Source organism: Pipistrellus kuhlii, unplaced genomic scaffold (assembly GCF_014108245.1).
Source record: "Pipistrellus kuhlii isolate mPipKuh1 unplaced genomic scaffold, mPipKuh1.p scaffold_m20_p_1, whole genome shotgun sequence".
Taxonomy (NCBI): domain Eukaryota; kingdom Metazoa; phylum Chordata; class Mammalia; order Chiroptera; family Vespertilionidae; genus Pipistrellus; species Pipistrellus kuhlii.
The window spans coordinates 60,120,905-60,138,016 of NW_023425404.1; the positions used below are offsets into that span (position 1 = coordinate 60,120,905).

The 17,112-nt window shown below is 35.5% G+C and overlaps 3 protein-coding genes across 3 annotated transcripts; 1 reads left to right on the forward strand and 2 right to left on the reverse strand.

Annotated features, from left to right (window-relative positions):
• Positions 1 to 2,227: 2,227 nt before the first annotated feature.
• LOC118702830 (olfactory receptor 4F15-like) lies at positions 2,228 to 3,166 on the forward strand. The gene has a single exon (XM_036409324.1). The coding sequence runs from the start codon at positions 2,228 to 2,230 to the stop codon at positions 3,164 to 3,166; it is 939 nt and encodes a 312-aa protein (XP_036265217.1).
• A 2,050-nt stretch (positions 3,167 to 5,216) lies between these two features.
• LOC118702886 (olfactory receptor 4K1-like) lies at positions 5,217 to 6,128 on the reverse strand. Its single transcript, XM_036409448.2, is given in 1 exon segment — positions 5,217 to 6,128. A coding segment is annotated over 1 exon segment (912 nt).
• A 7,171-nt stretch (positions 6,129 to 13,299) lies between these two features.
• Positions 13,300 to 14,317, reverse strand: LOC118702947 (olfactory receptor 4N5). The gene has a single exon (XM_036409554.2). It carries the CDS (start codon positions 14,224 to 14,226, stop codon positions 13,300 to 13,302), a length of 927 nt encoding a protein of 308 aa, XP_036265447.1. The 5' UTR covers positions 14,227 to 14,317.
• Between the last annotated feature and the right edge of the window lie 2,795 nt (positions 14,318 to 17,112).

The window sequence follows — 17,112 nt, forward strand, 5'->3', positions numbered from 1 at the left end:
TTTCCTCACAGCCTCACTCATATTATTAATTTTTAACTCCATATAGTAATTCTATATTGTTTTATTTACATTTCTTTAATAGTGACTCTGTTCTTTAGACGTTGACTATTTAGATTTCTTATTTGATCCAAGTCTTTGTGTTTGTTCATTTTAAATTTGGCTTATCATTATATTTAACAACAATTTTCCCACCTTTAATTTTTTCTTTTAAAAATTAATATAGAAGATTTAAATTTTTTTAAAATATATTTTTATTGATTTTTTACAGAGAGGAAAGGAGAGAGATAGAGAGCTAGAAACTTCGATGAAAGAGAAACATCGACCAGCTGCCTCTTGCACACCCCCTACCAGGGATGTGCCCGCAACCAAGGTACATGCCCTTGACCGGAATCGAACCTGGGACCTTTCAGTCTGCAGACCGACGCTCTACCACTGAGCCAAACTGGTTTCGGCAGAAGATTTAAATTTTGAATCTGGAACTGTGTTTTTATACATGATTTGCACATGTTAGGATATGCTTAGAAAGAGTCTTCTCATACAAAGGAGTATCTAAAAATAAGTTCATATTTCCTTTTTATTTTATTTTTATTTAAATACTAGAGGCCTGATGCATGAAATTCATGCACTCAGGAGTGGGAGGGGTGGGGGCCTCAACCTGGCCTGCACCCCCTTGCAGTCTGGGAGCCCTTGGTGGATGTCTGACTGACATCCTTAGTGCTGCGCTCACCAGCCCTGAGCCCAGCCTCTAGCTGAGCAGTGCTCCTCCTTGGGAGTGCACTGATCACCAGGGGGCAACTCCTTCATTGAGCGTCTGCCCTCTGGTGTTCAGTGCATGTCATAGCAACCTTTCGCTCCACTGTTCATATTAGTGAATTTGCATATTAGCCTTTTATTATGTAGGATCCATTAAAATTTACTTTAGTTGCTATTGTACCTATTCAACCTATTTTTTGCAAGCTTTTATTATGTAAGATCCATTAAAATTTACTTTAGTTACTATTGTAGCTATTCAGCCTATTTTTTCCAAGTTACTATTCAACCTATTTTTTCCAAGTTTGATAAGTTGTGCCAACACCATTTATTGACAAGTTTATCCTTTCTGTACTGATTTAATGTGATCCTTTGACAGTCTTCTAATTGGTCTTTCACCCTTTCCTTTGATCTCTCTATTACATTCTTCATTTTACAGTTACTCTAAACTTTTTAAAGCACTAATATGATTATTTCATTATTCTGCCTTAATTGCTTTCTATCACTTCCAAGATATAAACCAAATTGTTTACACACCCTATTTGATTCCAATTTGATCAGACCCTTATAGGTCTTTTATTTATTCCAAATTGATCTGTTTCTTCATGTTTCATAATATTTCCCATGGCCTTTCCCCTGGATAGATCACTCTTTCTATCATTCTTCACTTATTTAACTTATAGTTTGCATAGCCTTTTGTGTGTGTGTGTGTGTGTGTGTTTCAAATAAGTTACTACCTTTAAGTTAGTACCAAATAAGTTTGGGGACTTTAATTCAGTTGCTAGACATTACAAAAGAGATACTGTGATAATTGAATGTAACCTCATAATAAATTATCTATTCTAAATATTATAAAGTGGTGCCTTTCAACCCCCCCCCAAATTTTATGTAATTATTTAAGCATTTGCATTACTTGAAGTTATTAATATCATCTAGCTATACAATTAGTTATTTAATGTCTAGCTTCACAACTAGACTACAAACTACAGAAAGATAGGGTGTTTATTTTATTCCATAATGTGGCACAATGCAAGTACCTAGGAGGCCTTCCTGATAGTTGCTCAGTGAATACATGTTAAATTAATAAACTATCGTAAGACTTTTCAAAGGATTTTTGTGATGAATAGTGAAGATTTCTCTCTCTTTTTTAAAAAAAAAAAATTTTATTGTCTCTTTACAGAGAGGAAGGGAGAGAGATGAGAGCTAGAAATGTCAATGAGAGAGAAACATTGACCAGCTGCCTCTTGCACACCCCCTACTGGGGATGTGCCCGCAACCAACGTACATGCCCTTAACCGGAATCGAACCTGGGACCTTTCAGTTCGCAGACCGACGCTCTACCACTGAGCCAAACCGGTCTCAGCAAGATTTCTCTTTAATATCAGAATTTAAAACCCAATAACAACTGCTTCTTTCGATATTTCTGGTGCATTCTTTTATAATTATTTTTATTTGTTTTTCAGGTAACACAGGGTCAATGAATAAAGCAAATTATTCTGAAGTGTCTCAATTTGTCTTCCTGGGACTTTCTACCTATAGACCAATGCAGCATTTCCTCCTGGCCTTCTCTACGGTGTCTTATGTAACAATCGTCCTAGGAAACCTCCTTGTTGTGCTTACAGTGACTTTGGACTATCATTTACATTCTCCCATGTACTTCCTTTTAGCCAACCTCTCAGTGATTGATTTCTGTCTTTCAACTTTAGCAGTTCCTAAGATGATATCTGATTTGTACTCTGGGCACGACACCATATCCTTCCAGGGATGTGTCATCCAGATGTTTGTCCTTCACATTCTGGGGGGATCTGAGATGGTGCTGCTCATTGCCATGGCCTTTGACAGATATGTGGCCATATGTAAGCCCCTCCACTACCTGACTGTCATGAGCCCACAGATGTGCATTTTGACTCTTTCTGGTGCTTGGGTTATAGGCCTCATTCACTCAGGGGTCCAGATAGCGTTTGTTGTTCATTTGCCTTTGTGTGGGCCTAATGAGATAGATAGCTTTTACTGTGACCTTCCTTGGTTTATCAAACTTGCTTGCACAGACACCTACAGAATGGAATCCATCGTTACTGGCAACACTGGGTTTATTTCCTTGGCTACCTTAATCTTGTTGATTATCTCCTACATCTTCATCCTGGTCACTGTATGGAAACACTCATTAGGTGGTGTGTCCAAGGCCCTTTCTACTCTCTCCGCTCACTTCACTGTGGTGGTTTTGTTCTTTGGATCATGCATCTTTGTTTACATATGGCCATTGCCCACAGTGGCAGTGAATAAGTTTCTTCCCATTTTGGACTTTCTGATTACACCCATTCTGAATCCCATTATCTACACATTGAGGAACAAGGATATGAAGATGGCAATGAGGAGACTAATTAGTCAACTCCTGAGTTTGAGGAAGATCTCCTAAATAACTCACATGAGCATAAACTACTTTGTAAATTTTCAAGCAACGTCAAGTAATACAAATGCTTAAATAACTATCTAAAATTTGGGGCTATTTTTTTTCCAAAGGCACCATGCTATAATATTTAGAATAGATAATTTATGATGGGGTTACATTCAATCATCACAACATCTGTTTTTTAAACAACTTGTTTGGCAACTAAATTAAAGTCCCAGAAAATATTTATGGGAAGTTAATGAAAAAGCATAGATGGCCGAGACCGGTTTGGCTCAGTGGATAGAGCGTTGGCCTGCGGACTGAAAGGTCCCGGGTTCGATTCTGAGCAAGGGCATGTACCTTGGTTGCGGGCACATCCCCAGTAGGGGGTGTGCAAGAGGCAGCTGGTCGATGTTTCTCTCTCATTGACGTTTCTAACTCTCTATCCCTCTCAATTCCTCTCTGTGTAAAATCAATAAAATATATATATATTTTTTTAAAAAAAGCATAAATGACAGACTTAGAATCTGCTGAAAGTATGACTTGAGACATCAGACTTCCTGGATTCAAGTGAATTAACTTAGAGCTAATATATTCAAACTTTTGAGGAAACTATGAAACGTGTAACTGTCCTCTGACTCAAACCCAGAATATGAATAATCAAATTTATATATTTTTCTGAAACATAAAAAATGTGTGTGAGAGGTTTTAAGAAAGGACCAAACAATATTTTATAACTGAAAAGGAAACATATGAAATTATGAATTTAAGTAAGCTTAAAAAAAAAGATTGGACACAGCAGAAGAATGGGTCAATAGATTCAGACAAGTTAATAGGAATTATCTCAACTGATGTACAGAAATTAGAAAAATTTAAAAATCAGAGCAGATAAATATAGAGTGTCTGCAAGAAAGATATACACACACATTGAATAATTGGAAAGAAAGTATTCATTAAAGTAATTTCTGTTTCTCAGAATTGAGCTGTCAGCTGTTAAAGTGTTTATACATTTTTGGGGACACCGTGGTGTGTGTGTGTGTGTGTGTGTGTGTGTGTGTGTGTGTGTATGCACACGCATGTGCAGAAATAGTGATTGTTTTTTAAGGGTCTATGCTTAGACTCTAAGTTAGCAGGACCATGTTATCTCTAAAAAGCAATATGAAATTTGAAATACATCTGGTTCCATGAATTTCAAATGAGGGGATGTGAACATGTATAGGAAGAATTCTTAAAAGTTTTGTTATATGTAATAATGAGCAATTCATGAATATTGCACATAATCTAGTTGCTTACAGGCCACCTGAACACTACAATGACTTAAACAAATAGTTTATTCTAACTTTTATAACATTCCCCTCTCTCTGATTTTGTTGATATAGATATTAAGCCCTTTCATCCATTTATAAATAGAGAAGTAGCAAAATACTCAAAGGTTGTTAGTATACCAATCATTCTATTTAATGTATATCTTCCCCAGACAATTACATACTTTTCACAAATTGCTAAAACATGAAGTTGAGGGAATAGCATTCCCTTCAGATTATAGTTATAATTCAATTTTTTTCTGAGTGTGATACAAAATGAATAATGATTACCTTTATACCATCTTTTCAGATAGATAGGTAGTTAGAATGTTAACTAATTGAGAAACAAATTTATCCATTAAAAATAAAGATAGCAATATTCAATGCACTGACATATTAAAAGAAATTAGAGATCTCTGTGAAATTCCTTGCTCAAGAAAATGCTTAGCATAATAAAGAATTTCAAGATTTGTGGTGGGTGTTGAAGTAGCAACACCAACAGTAATAATGTTATCAACTTCAATTGGGCACAACCAAAATCATAGTTATACTGGCCAAATTTCCCAAATTATTTTGCATTCAATGACCAATAAATGATTGTGAACTATAAGAGAATTATGTAAAACTTACATCTGGAAATAAATCTGATTTCCATGTATGAATTGGGTAATCTTTCCCAGTCCCACATTACAGGACAGGAGTGGCTAATGTAGGGAGCTTACAGTGGACATTCTGATAACAAAAGACCCCGAAATATTGCAGAAATCCACATGCTAACATCGTAGTCTCTTTATGGCATTTTTAATTTCTTTGTTTCTTAGAGTGTAAATAGCTGGATTTAGGAGAGGTGTAATGACCGTATAAAATACAGCAAGAAACTTGTCCATCCTGGTGATGCTGAGAGGCCACAGATAGATGAAGATGCAAGGCCCAAAGAACAGCACCACCACTGTGATATGGGCAGTACAGATGGAGAGAGCCTTGGATGCTCCATCCTTAGAGTGAAGGCAGGCAGTAAACAGAATATAAGAGTAAGATATCAGCAACTGTATGAAGCAGATGGTTGCCAGCACCCCACTGTCAGCATTTATCAACATTTCTAGAACATAGGTATCCATGCAGGCTAGCTTTATTACCAATGGAATATCACAAAAAAAGCTATCCAATTCCCTGGGTCCGCAGAAGGGGAGCTTTATAATCATAGCTAGTTGGCTTACTGAATGCACAAAGCCAACGGTCCATGACGTCATCACTAACAGGATGCACATGCGCCTGTTCATGATGCTGGAGTAATGAAGTGGCTTACAGATGGCCACATAACGGTCGTAGGCCATTGACACAAGCAGCACCATCTCACCTCCTCCAAAGAAATGTACAAAGAAAATCTGACACATGCAGCCTACAAAGGAGATGGTCTTGTTTTTCTTGAGAAAGTCTGTGGTCATTTTAGGGGTGGTGACTGAGGAAAGGCAGAAATCAATGAATGAAAGATTGGCTAACAGGAACTACATGGGGGAGTGGAGATGAAGGTTGGTGATAATTAGGAGCACAATGAAGATGTTGCCTAAAATGGTGATCAAATAAAGTGAAGAAAATATCACTAGGAGGAAGGCCTGGAGCTCCCATGAGTTACATAGCCCAAGGATAATAAACTCGGACACCACAGACTGGTTAACTTCTTCCATTTAGTCCAGTTTGTTTTAAATTCATCTGAAGAAAAAACATGAAATTCATTTTTTGAGTAAACAGTATGTGAATCAGGAGAAGATGATCTTTTATATATTATTAATAGGGAGGGTATACTGATATAATCACTTTGGGCCTTATCTTGTATACTTCAACATTCACACATTCTACAACCTCGCCCTTTCATTCCTTTTAAATACTCAAGATAAACTCTTGCATATGTATATAAGGATAAATTTATAATAGTACCCATAGGCAGGACAATGCAATATTATTGTGACAAATAAAATATAATTATATGTACTGATATAGTTATATCTTAGTAAGATATAATAATAAAGGGGGAAAATCCAAAGCAGATCCATTCAGCATAATTTTAAGGTAAAAAGCAATTGAAAAATAACAGTGTACTTTGCAGGAACTGTATAAATGATAAAACTATGCACAAAAAGAGAAGATTCTAAAATGTAAGTAGTCTCAAATGTGGGAAAGCTGAGGGTCAACATGAGGATGAACACACAGCAGTTGTATGTTATTATCAATTGTTTAGATCTTGTATTAGGTCATGTGTTCATACATATAAACTTTGTAGTAAGTAGAAGAGCAGATAAATCAAGGAGAAGGTGAAAGAATGAATGCTATAGGCATAAAGAAAGGATAAATCATAAGCATCTGGGAGAAATATTCTTTGTTCAAAAAATTCAAAGCTTTTGTAACCTGCAAGAAATTACTCAAAGCCTAAAGTACACCTCCACCACAGCTGAATCCTGAAGTTGAATCTTATCTTGAATATCAAACTCTCAATTATGTTTGAAAGCCTTATTTTGCTAGACATTATCAAGGACTACAGAATACAGAATCTGGTGTTAAGGTTTTTAAAATTTTTTTAATTTGAAACAACATATTGTAGCTTCTGAGAAACTAAAATCTGGACATCTCTGCAATGTCTAAAATTATCCAAAAGCTGTGGTGAACACTGGGAGAGAGACCGAGTCACTGTACTTGAGATAAAGATTTTTTTGTGTTACCCAGGAGAGGGTCCTTGGGTTCTGAGGCTCTAGCTACCATTTTAGAGTTAGGTAAATTCTCCTATTTCCAACATGTCCATAGGAAGCTACTTTCATTCAGTATCATATACCTTATCATGATCTTTGAAATATATGTTCTCCCAAACAATCTTTGGCAGAGTAAATTACAAATTAATTAGAGTTCTTATCACAAGTTAGAATTTAAGTTTGTCTCTATAGGAGTTATTTTTGCTATTTAAATTACTTAAAAAAATCTAACAATCTTATTATGCTGTAAAGAAGATCTATATATTTTTCTTTTAAAATTTTCTCTCTCTCCTCCCAATTTTTCTTCTCCTCTTTTCACCTCCTCCTATTCCTTCTTCTTTTTCAAAATTTTGGATCTCAGTCTTTGCCATAATAGATCAATTATCTCTAACAGCCATGACTAAGTTCTTGATGACTGGTGTTCCTAGCCTTCTATCAAAGTTGGGAAGTCTGCTGTCTACAAAATGAAGCATAAAGAGGTGGGAAGTCTGCTGTCTACAAAATGAAGCATAAAGAGGTAGGAAGTCTGCTGTCTAAAAAATGAAGCATAAAGAGAATTAAAAACAATCTATACTAATAAAAGGGTAGTATGCTAATTAGAGCAGATATCTCTGGACAAAGCCACAGCTGCTGCGAGGCCTAGGGCTCAGGCATCTGTGGGCTCAGACAGCCATGAACCGGCCTAAGCCGCCAGTAAGACTTCTCCTGAGGGCTCCCAGACTGTGAGAGGGGGCAGTCCAAGTTGAGGGGTCCCCCAACCCCCAATACACAAATTTTTGTGCACCTGGCCTCTTGTTTTTATTATATAAATCTCTTTAAAAGATAAATAACTATATAAAACAAAAATAACAATATATTAATGAATGTATTATCACAGTAGATAATAGTAGACATTTCATATAAAACAACACAAAGAGCTCAGGGGAGGTAAATGGAAGCTTACTGTAGTAACTTTCTTATATAATACCTGAAAAAATATAATATAAAAATTAGACTGGGATAAGTTACAAATGTAAAATATGCATTTTTAGCTCTAAAACAACCACTAAAAATCACACAAAAAAGAATTAGCTAAAAATCCAATATTATTAATATGAGAAAGTTTAAATAAAGAACAAATATAAATAAATAATAATATAAAATAACACTCCAGTATATAAAAATGACAAAATTAAAAAAAACTGACAGATGGAACACAAATAAAATAGAAATTTTAATCAAAATGTAATCATAATATATGCAAATAACCTAATAACCTAACTAAACAGAGATTGTTGTATTAGATAAAATATATGTTGCAGGAAAGAAGCCACCATTAAAAAGAAAAACTCATATAGATTAAAAGTAAGAAATAGAAATAGAAAACTATGCTAATAGGTTACTAATATTTATCTGAACAGTGGTGTATTAATTTACTGTTCTTTCTGTAGAAAATTATCTTATACTGAATAATGTAAACTAGCAAGTATTAACTATCTTACATTTTTTTTTAGTTGAGAAGTCTGATGCAAATCTCACTGGGCTAAACTCACAGGGTTGGCCGAATTGCATTTCTTTCTTGAGGCTCTGGGGGAGAGTTCATCCACTTGCCTTTTCAATTACACCAAAAGGAAGCAAAAAGAGTAGGAAAATATAAATAAATATAAAGTATCTCACTAAAAAGTAAATTTTAATCCAGCCATAACAATAATAAAACTATTATATGTAAATGATATTTTATTTTTTACAATTATCATATATGTAATTATATATATGACAAGCCCCACAAGACATCATGCTATATTTTATGTACAGTCAGTATTCACTGTATGCTTATTTACATATACACTGTATCAACATAGTATTTAAAAATCTATTTTCTCTTATTTTTTATTCTTTCTTTGAAATTAGTGATTTTCTACAGAATTATTTTCTATTATCTGAAGAACAGCAATTAATATTTATTTAGTGAAACTTCTTAGGCCACAGATTCACTCATTTTTGTTTTTTCTGAAATGTTTTTATTTTACCTTTATTTAAAGACAATGTTTTAATCTCATATAGACTTTCATTTTTTCTTTTCAAATTTCTTTATTGATTAAGGTATTACATATGTGTCCTCATCCCCCCTTTAACCTCCCAACGCCCCCACTCATGTCACTCCCCTGGTGTCTGTGTCCATTTGTCCATTGGTTAGGCTTATATGCATGCATACAAGTCCTTTGGTTGATCTCTCCTCCTTACCCCCACCCTCCCCTACCTTCCCTCTGAGGTTTGATGGTCTGATCAATGCTTCTCTGTCTCTGGTCCTATCCCTGTTCATCAGTTTATGTTGTTCATTATATTTCATAAATGAGTGAGATCATGTGATATTTATCTTCTCTGACTGGCTTATTTAATTTAGCATAATGCTCTCCTCTTCTTTCTTTCTTTCTTTCTTTCTTCCTTCCTTCCTTTCTTTCTTTCTTTCTTCCTTTCTTCCTTCCTTCCTTCCTTCCTTCCTTCCTTCCTTCCTTCCTCCTTCCTTCCTTCCTTTCCTTCCTTCCTCTCTTTCTTTCTTTCTTTCTTTCTTTCTTTCTTTCTTTCTTTCTTTCTTTCTTTCTTTCTTTCTTTCTTTCTTTCTTTCTTTCTTTCTTTCTTTCTTTCTTTCTTTCTTTCTTTCTTTCTTTCCACAGCGTAGTATTCCATTGTGTAGATGTACCACAGTTTTTTAATCCATTCATCTGTTGATGGGCACTTAGGCTGTTTCCAAATCTTAGCAATAATAAATTGTGCCACTTATATCGATTTTTAGATTGTTCTCTTTCAGCATATTAAATATGTCACTCCATTATCCTTTGGCTTTCATGTTTCTATTATAAAAAAGCTGTTAGTCACCCTAAGTGGTTTGGCTCAGTGTATAGAACATTGGCCTGCCAACTGAAGGGTCCCAGATTCAATTCTGGTCAAGGGCATGTACCTTGGTTGCGGGCACATCCCTAGTAGGGGTTGTGCAGGAGGCAGCTGGTTGATGTTTGTCTCTCATCTATGTTTCTAACTCTCTCTCCCTTCCTCTCTGTAAAAAATCAATAAAATATATATATTAAAAAAAAGCTGTTAGTCTTACCATTGTTCTTTTCAAATAAACATGCATTTCCCCACCCCAGATGATTCTAAGATTTTCCTTTATCTTTCTTACATTGATGTGTTTGTGTCTTTTATTGTTCTTTGTTCTGCTTGTGGTACATAGAGTATTTGTATATGTGGATTTATGACTTTTTAAAAAAATAAATCTTTATTGTTGAAAGTATTAAATATGTTCCTTTTTCCCTCCATTCCCCTCTCCCACCCCACTCTCACCTGAAGCCTTCACCACCCACTGTCTGTGTTCTTGGATTATGCATATAAGCCAGTCAGAGAAATCTAAATATCACATGATATCATATGTGGAATCTAATGTCCGGCATAAACTGATAAACAAAAATAGACCCAGAGACATAGAAACATAGAACAGACTGTCAAACCTCAGAGGGAAGGCATGGGAGGTTGAAGGGTGGAAGGTATCAACCAATGGATTTATGTCTTTTATCAATTTGTAAATGTTCTTTGTAATTATATTTTCAAATATTGCATTTCTCCCATTCACTCTTTTCCCTAGACTATTTGGACTTCAATTGTACATCTATAAGACATTTTCATTCTATCTAACATATCTCTAATATCTTTTTCTGTATTTTCCATTCTTGAATTTCAATTTTATTATTTTCTATTGACTTCAGTTCCAGTTCATTCTTTAGTTTCTTCCTGTGTTTAATCTAATTTTAAACTCATCTAATAAATTTAGATTTTAGATTTTTTCCACTTTAGAATTTTCATTGAATTCTTTCTATGGATTCCAACTCTTAGTTCAACTTGTTTTTTTAAACCTATTTATTACATTTTTTAATTATTATTTGGAACATACTGATTATTGTAATTATAATGTTATTTTTATTTGCTTTCATAGTATAATGTGTGCTTATATTTTAGTTATTTCTCTTTTTTCTCTAATTTTTTTGATAACATTTTTATCTTGCTATTTCTAGTGATTATTATTAATTTATGGACATTTCATTAACATTTTAAAGGCATATAGGCTTCTCCAAAAGATCATTCCTCTCACCACTAGATCTATATAGTGAAGGCTAATTCTTTTAATCCAGTGTGTCTCAGCGGGGGGCAAGTTTGCCCTCTAGAGCAGTATTTCCCAACCTTCCCTCATAATGAGAACCACCTGGTGGAGTTGTTAAAACACAGATTCCCGGATCTCAACTAAGAAGTGCTAAACTAGAATTTTTGAGAACATATAGGTAAAATTGCATACCTAACTTAGTGCTCTGTATATAAAATCTGTCTTAGAGCACTCGTTAAGTATACAATTTTACCTATATGTTCCCAAAAATTCTAGTTTAGCACTTCTTAGTTGGGATCCGGGAATCTGTGTTTTAACAACTCCACCAGGTGGTTCTCATCATGAGGGAAGGTTGGGAAACACTGCTCTAGAGGACTGCAAAATGAAGGGATACTTTTGGTGTTACAGCTGAGGAGCTTCTACTGACAGCTAGGAAGTGGAAGTCAGGATTGCTGCTAAGCATTCTATAGAGCACAGGAAAACTTCTCACAACAAAGAACTATATGGCCCCAAATGTCCATAATGCCAAGGTTGAGACACTCTGCTTAATCCAAACAAGAGTTCGTAAGACTCAGTCTAACTCTGGTTCATCTACAGACCTCTAGAATTAAAATTGAACCCTGATGTATTCTCAGGAGTTCTGATTCACTTATGTGAGATTTAAATTTAGGAATAATGGGTGTGGGCATAAAGATAACATAATACAAGGCTTCCATTTTTATGGGGATATATAGTGACACTAAAGCAGCTCTGGAGTGTTTTCAGGTGCTGTGATTCTGGAACCAGCAGGAAAAAAAAAGGACTTATGTGTTTCTTAGCTCCAAAACTTGCTATGTGAACAGTAACTCCATGTGTATACCAGTTTGTTGGTAATGTCTTGAGGTTTGCTACTGGTTGCCACATCAAAGGCTACTCTTATAGGTATTTTCATGATTTTGAAAATGCCTACCGCCTTATATTATTCCCACTTTAAAAATAACCAGGGTGATTTAGTTATCTGTAACCAACTAATAACTGTCACACCAAATCCCTATCATCATTGCATTCAGGGTAAAAAGATTTTCAAATAAATTCAAATTCCTCTCTAATATTAAAAAAAATAACTATTCAAAATAACCACAAAACTCTCCAAAGCTTTAAAATAGAAAATTAAATAGTTTCATAACAGTGTCCCATGGAATATAACAGCCTTCTTTTCCTCTCTCCACTAAATTAGGAAAAAGTAGCTAGAACTTTAAGGGTCCATAAAAAATACTTAGCAGCACGATACTTTCTACTTAATGATATTTGGCTGCATGTAGTCCTTTATTCAGAATCTTCAGGTTGTTGCCTATGTCAAATAGGAAACATTAGGTAGTTATTTTTGCTTAGTGTCTTTTAATGGTTTCTCTGAAATTTGAATAAATTGAAATTCTTACCATCACCTAAAATACAAGATTTTGCCCATACCAACTTCTCCAATTTCAATTCCTGCCACTTTTGCATTCATTAACTGCTCGACAGCTACTCTATATCTCTTTATGGTCTTCAAAGCTCATAAGATCTTTGTGCGCTTGTATAGTTATCATCTCTGCCCAGATATTTCTGTCTCCAAGTAATTGCATGGTTGTTTCTTTCAAGTCACCTGGGTATCAGTTAAATACCACTCAAGACCTTGTTTAACAACCAAAAGTAAAGTAACTATAATTTTCCTGTCAATCTCTATCATAGCATTACTTTTGATTTGTTTCAGGGCACTATCTCATTTTAATATTATGGTGTTTTCTTGAAAACACCATAATATTAGGTACTTGAATGTAACCATAGGAGACTGGGAATCTTACCTGTCTTATTCATACAACTATAATAGAGCCTGAAAATTGGAAGTGCTTAAAAAACACAATATCTGCGAAATGGTTGACTGATTCAGAGCATAATGAATACATTAGTTAACTAATTCAAAGTAGACTTTCTCTTTTCTTGCTTTTTTTCATTCCTTTATTCCATTCAGAAAACCATGTGCCCACAGAGTAACCTCCTCATGGAAGCTTTCACTTCCTGATTGCGTAGGGTGTAAATCACAGGATTCATCAAAGGGAAGATCACTGTGTGGAAGAGCGAAACCACTTTGTCAGCTGGGAAGGCTCTGAAGGGGCGAGTGTAGATGAAGATGGCAGGTCCAAACATGAGAAACACGATGATAATGTGTGTGGTGCATGTGGAGAAAGCCTTGTTCTTCCCTTCAGAGGAGTGCCCCTTGACATGGCACAGGATGACTGCATAGGAGGCCAGAAGCCCCAGGAAGCACAGGAGGGTGAGCAGGCCACTGTTGGAGACCATCAGGAGCTCCACCACAAAGGTATCTGTGCAGGCCAGCTTGATGACCTGCGGCACATCACAGAAGAAGTTATCCAGCTGGTTTGGGCCACAGAAGGGCAAGCGGAGGATAAGGGCCACTTGTACAATGGAATGAGTGAAGCCTCCTAGCCACAGAGCCAACAGCAAGGCATAGCAGGCTCTGGGGTTCATGACAGTTGAATAGTGTAAAGGACGGCAGATGGCTATGTAGCGGTCAAAGGCCATCACAACAAGGAGAAACATCTCTCCTGCTCCAAGGAAGTGCAAGAAAAAGAGCTGAGTGATGCAGCCCCTGTAGGAGATTACCTTCTTCTCAGAGAGGAAGTCCACCAGCATCCTGGGAGCCACAATGAAGGAGTAGGATGCATCAAGGAACGCCAAGTTGCCCAGAAAGAAGTAGAGGGGGGCTGTGAGGCCAGGGTCTGATCTGATGGTGAGAATAATGAGGAAATTTCCAGGGAGGATGATGACGTAGAAAATTAAAACTAGCACAAAGACCAGTAGCTGAATGTTTTGAGACTGGGTCAGACCAAGGAGGATGAATTCTGTCACCACTGTGCTGTTTGCGCTCTCCATGACTCCTCAATCTACAGGATAGCAAAGCAAAAAAGATTGTTATAACCTTCTTTTCATCCATGCCATAGCTCTTCTCCAAATAAAAAACAATATTTGCCACATCCAACATTCCCTGGCTGAAAACAACTTATGCCTCATAACTCTCATATACTTTGAGTTAATCTTTCTACCCTTCATCTTCCCAATTCCTCTAGACACTGTTCTTATGACCACACTGTTCCCATTTAAGTGTATCTATATAATTGTGCCCCTTTAGGACTCTGGGCTACTTTGCTTGAGGTATATTAACAATTTCCCGATTAAAGCAAAACTTAGCCATTATTAAAATGATCAGATTTTGTTGTTGTTGCTGCTAGTGGTTATGTCACCAAAGTTTTGGTTAGTTGCTGGATTTGGGTCCTCTGTGTTCATACCAACAGAGAAAAGTGCTTTTGCAGGTGCTTCTTTCTTTCAGTTTCTGTAGAAGGCCTAGTTCCCAGCTGGCAGCTATATGCATTTTTTTCCTTCTGAATTTGTGCCTTAATAGTTCTCATTACATCGTGCTTCTTTGGTGCCCTTGTGCACCTTTAATCCAACCTCGTCACTGAGATCTCATTGTACAATAAGATATGTACATTTTACCAAACTTAAAGGTAACCACCCTGGTAGAGTCCCAGTCCTGCATCTGTTCCACCCTGTTCTTAAATCTTAACACTAATCTGCAAATCTGCAAATAACAGGATTACTTCTGTTATATTCTAGGTCTCTTTTGCTCACTATACAGTATATCCATCACCCACTTCTTCCTCAGATCTCATAACGATAGCCAAATGATTCTCCCCACAAATATTTTTAGATAACATAAAATTTATTATAACATGTAAAATATTTTTGCTATCTCTAATAAAATCAAAGCACACCAGAGCTGGAATTGGTTATATAGCACATAGAGTCTAATATACTCACTTGGCAGATGAGAAAAATAAAGTAATTGCAGTTAAGATTTTTCAATTTGCAATGAGTGTTCTTCTTAATTCTTATTAGAAAATTGTAGAAAAAAAGGCATGTTTTCCTTAGTTTAAATTGATTAGGAAATTGTTAATTTCCCTTCAACTGGTATTATTTTATTTAGGCACTTAAATAATTAACCATGATATTACTTGTGTAAATAAATATTTCCCATTTTGGGGGAATAATCTAGTTTAAATAAGAACTCTATTCATGTTGAAGACATTCAGATGTGAGGCTTAGTCTATATAGTGGCCTCTAAAGGGGTTGCTTATGTTCACCCCAGGAGATACACAAGATAATTAACTAAGGTACATAAAAATAGTAGATTTTCTCTCTGTATTATTATAAATTATGCATTTGCAATGTTTTATATTTGTGATTGTTTTATACTTTTTATATTACTACAACTGTAGAAACATTTTATAAATAAACTAGAGGCTCAGTGCACAATATTTGTGCACTTGGGTGAGTGCCTCAGTCTGGCCTGCACCCTCTTGCAGTTCTGGAGTGGGCCTAAGCCATCAGTCAGACATCCTTAGTGCTGCCACGGAGGAGGGAGAGGCTCCTACCACCGCCACCATTCTGGCTGATCAGTGAGTGCATTAATTACCAGGGGGTAGCTTCTGCATTGAGTGTCTGCCCCTTGGTGGTCAGTCCCTGTCATAGTGACCAATCATTTCGCCATTTGGTCAATTTGCATATTATCCTTTTATTATGTAGGATATGCATATGTAGTATTATGATATATAGGCATGTTTGACTGTAGAAATAATTTTAAGAGTGAAAAATTGCTAATTATAGTAAAATAATATAATGTGACATACAACAATATTTCCCTGATTTTTAAATACATGCAATACTTGTATTTCTAATGTGTAATAGATACAGTGTATTACAATTTAGCAATAAAAAGGAGTGAAGTACTGATACATGCTACAACATGGACAAACATCTAAATATTATGCTATATGAATGAAGTCAGTCACAAAGAACTGCATATTGTATAATTCATTTTATGCAAAATGTTTGGACAAGGCAAATCTGTAGAGACAAAAAAATAGAGGAGTGTTTGCCTAGGGCTAAGAGTAGGCTGTGGGAAGGACTGCTAATGAGTATAAAGTTTCTTTTTAGGTGATGAAGATTTTCTAAAATTATATAAGTTAATACTTAACTCTAAAAAAACATTAAAACCATTGAGTTGTAATTTTTAAATGATGGAATTTATGATATGATGATCATGTCTCAATAAATCTTTTTAAAGTAGAATATAATAAAAGTAACCCTGTTACTTGCAGATTTTTAATATTTTCTAAAATTTTTGTGATATACTATGTTAGTACAGTTTTGGTAATATTATATTTAAAATATTTTTCTTGAAACATTAATGTTTATTGCATGTAACATTATTATATTTAAAATAGTTTTTCTTGGGGTGGGAAGAAGAAACAAAAAACCTATTGAGTTGGGGGAAAGACCGTAGAGGGAATAATTCTCCATTTAAATTTGACAGAAATAATTGTTATCAGCCTTAGAAAGAGAACCTAGGAAGAGAGGAAAGAAGAAAAGAATAAAGAAAAGTCAGGCTTAAAAAGTCAATGAATGGAGAACTCATGGGAAATTTAAGCAATACACTGTTGTTCTAGGCACACCTAAACATCAGAACATTTGTTCTGTATGATTAGTAACCTTTGTAATTAGCAGCCAAATGTTATGGAATGGGATTTTATAACACATGGGCACATATTCACACATGTAAGCACACACATAGTGAGTTGAAGCAAATTGGAATAGAAAATAGTTCTTCACATTAGCTTAGGAGCTTCCTCCTGTCTTTTACCCACCCAGATAACTTTTGGCTTCCACATTCATTCCTCAATCTGCAAACAGAAGCCTGTC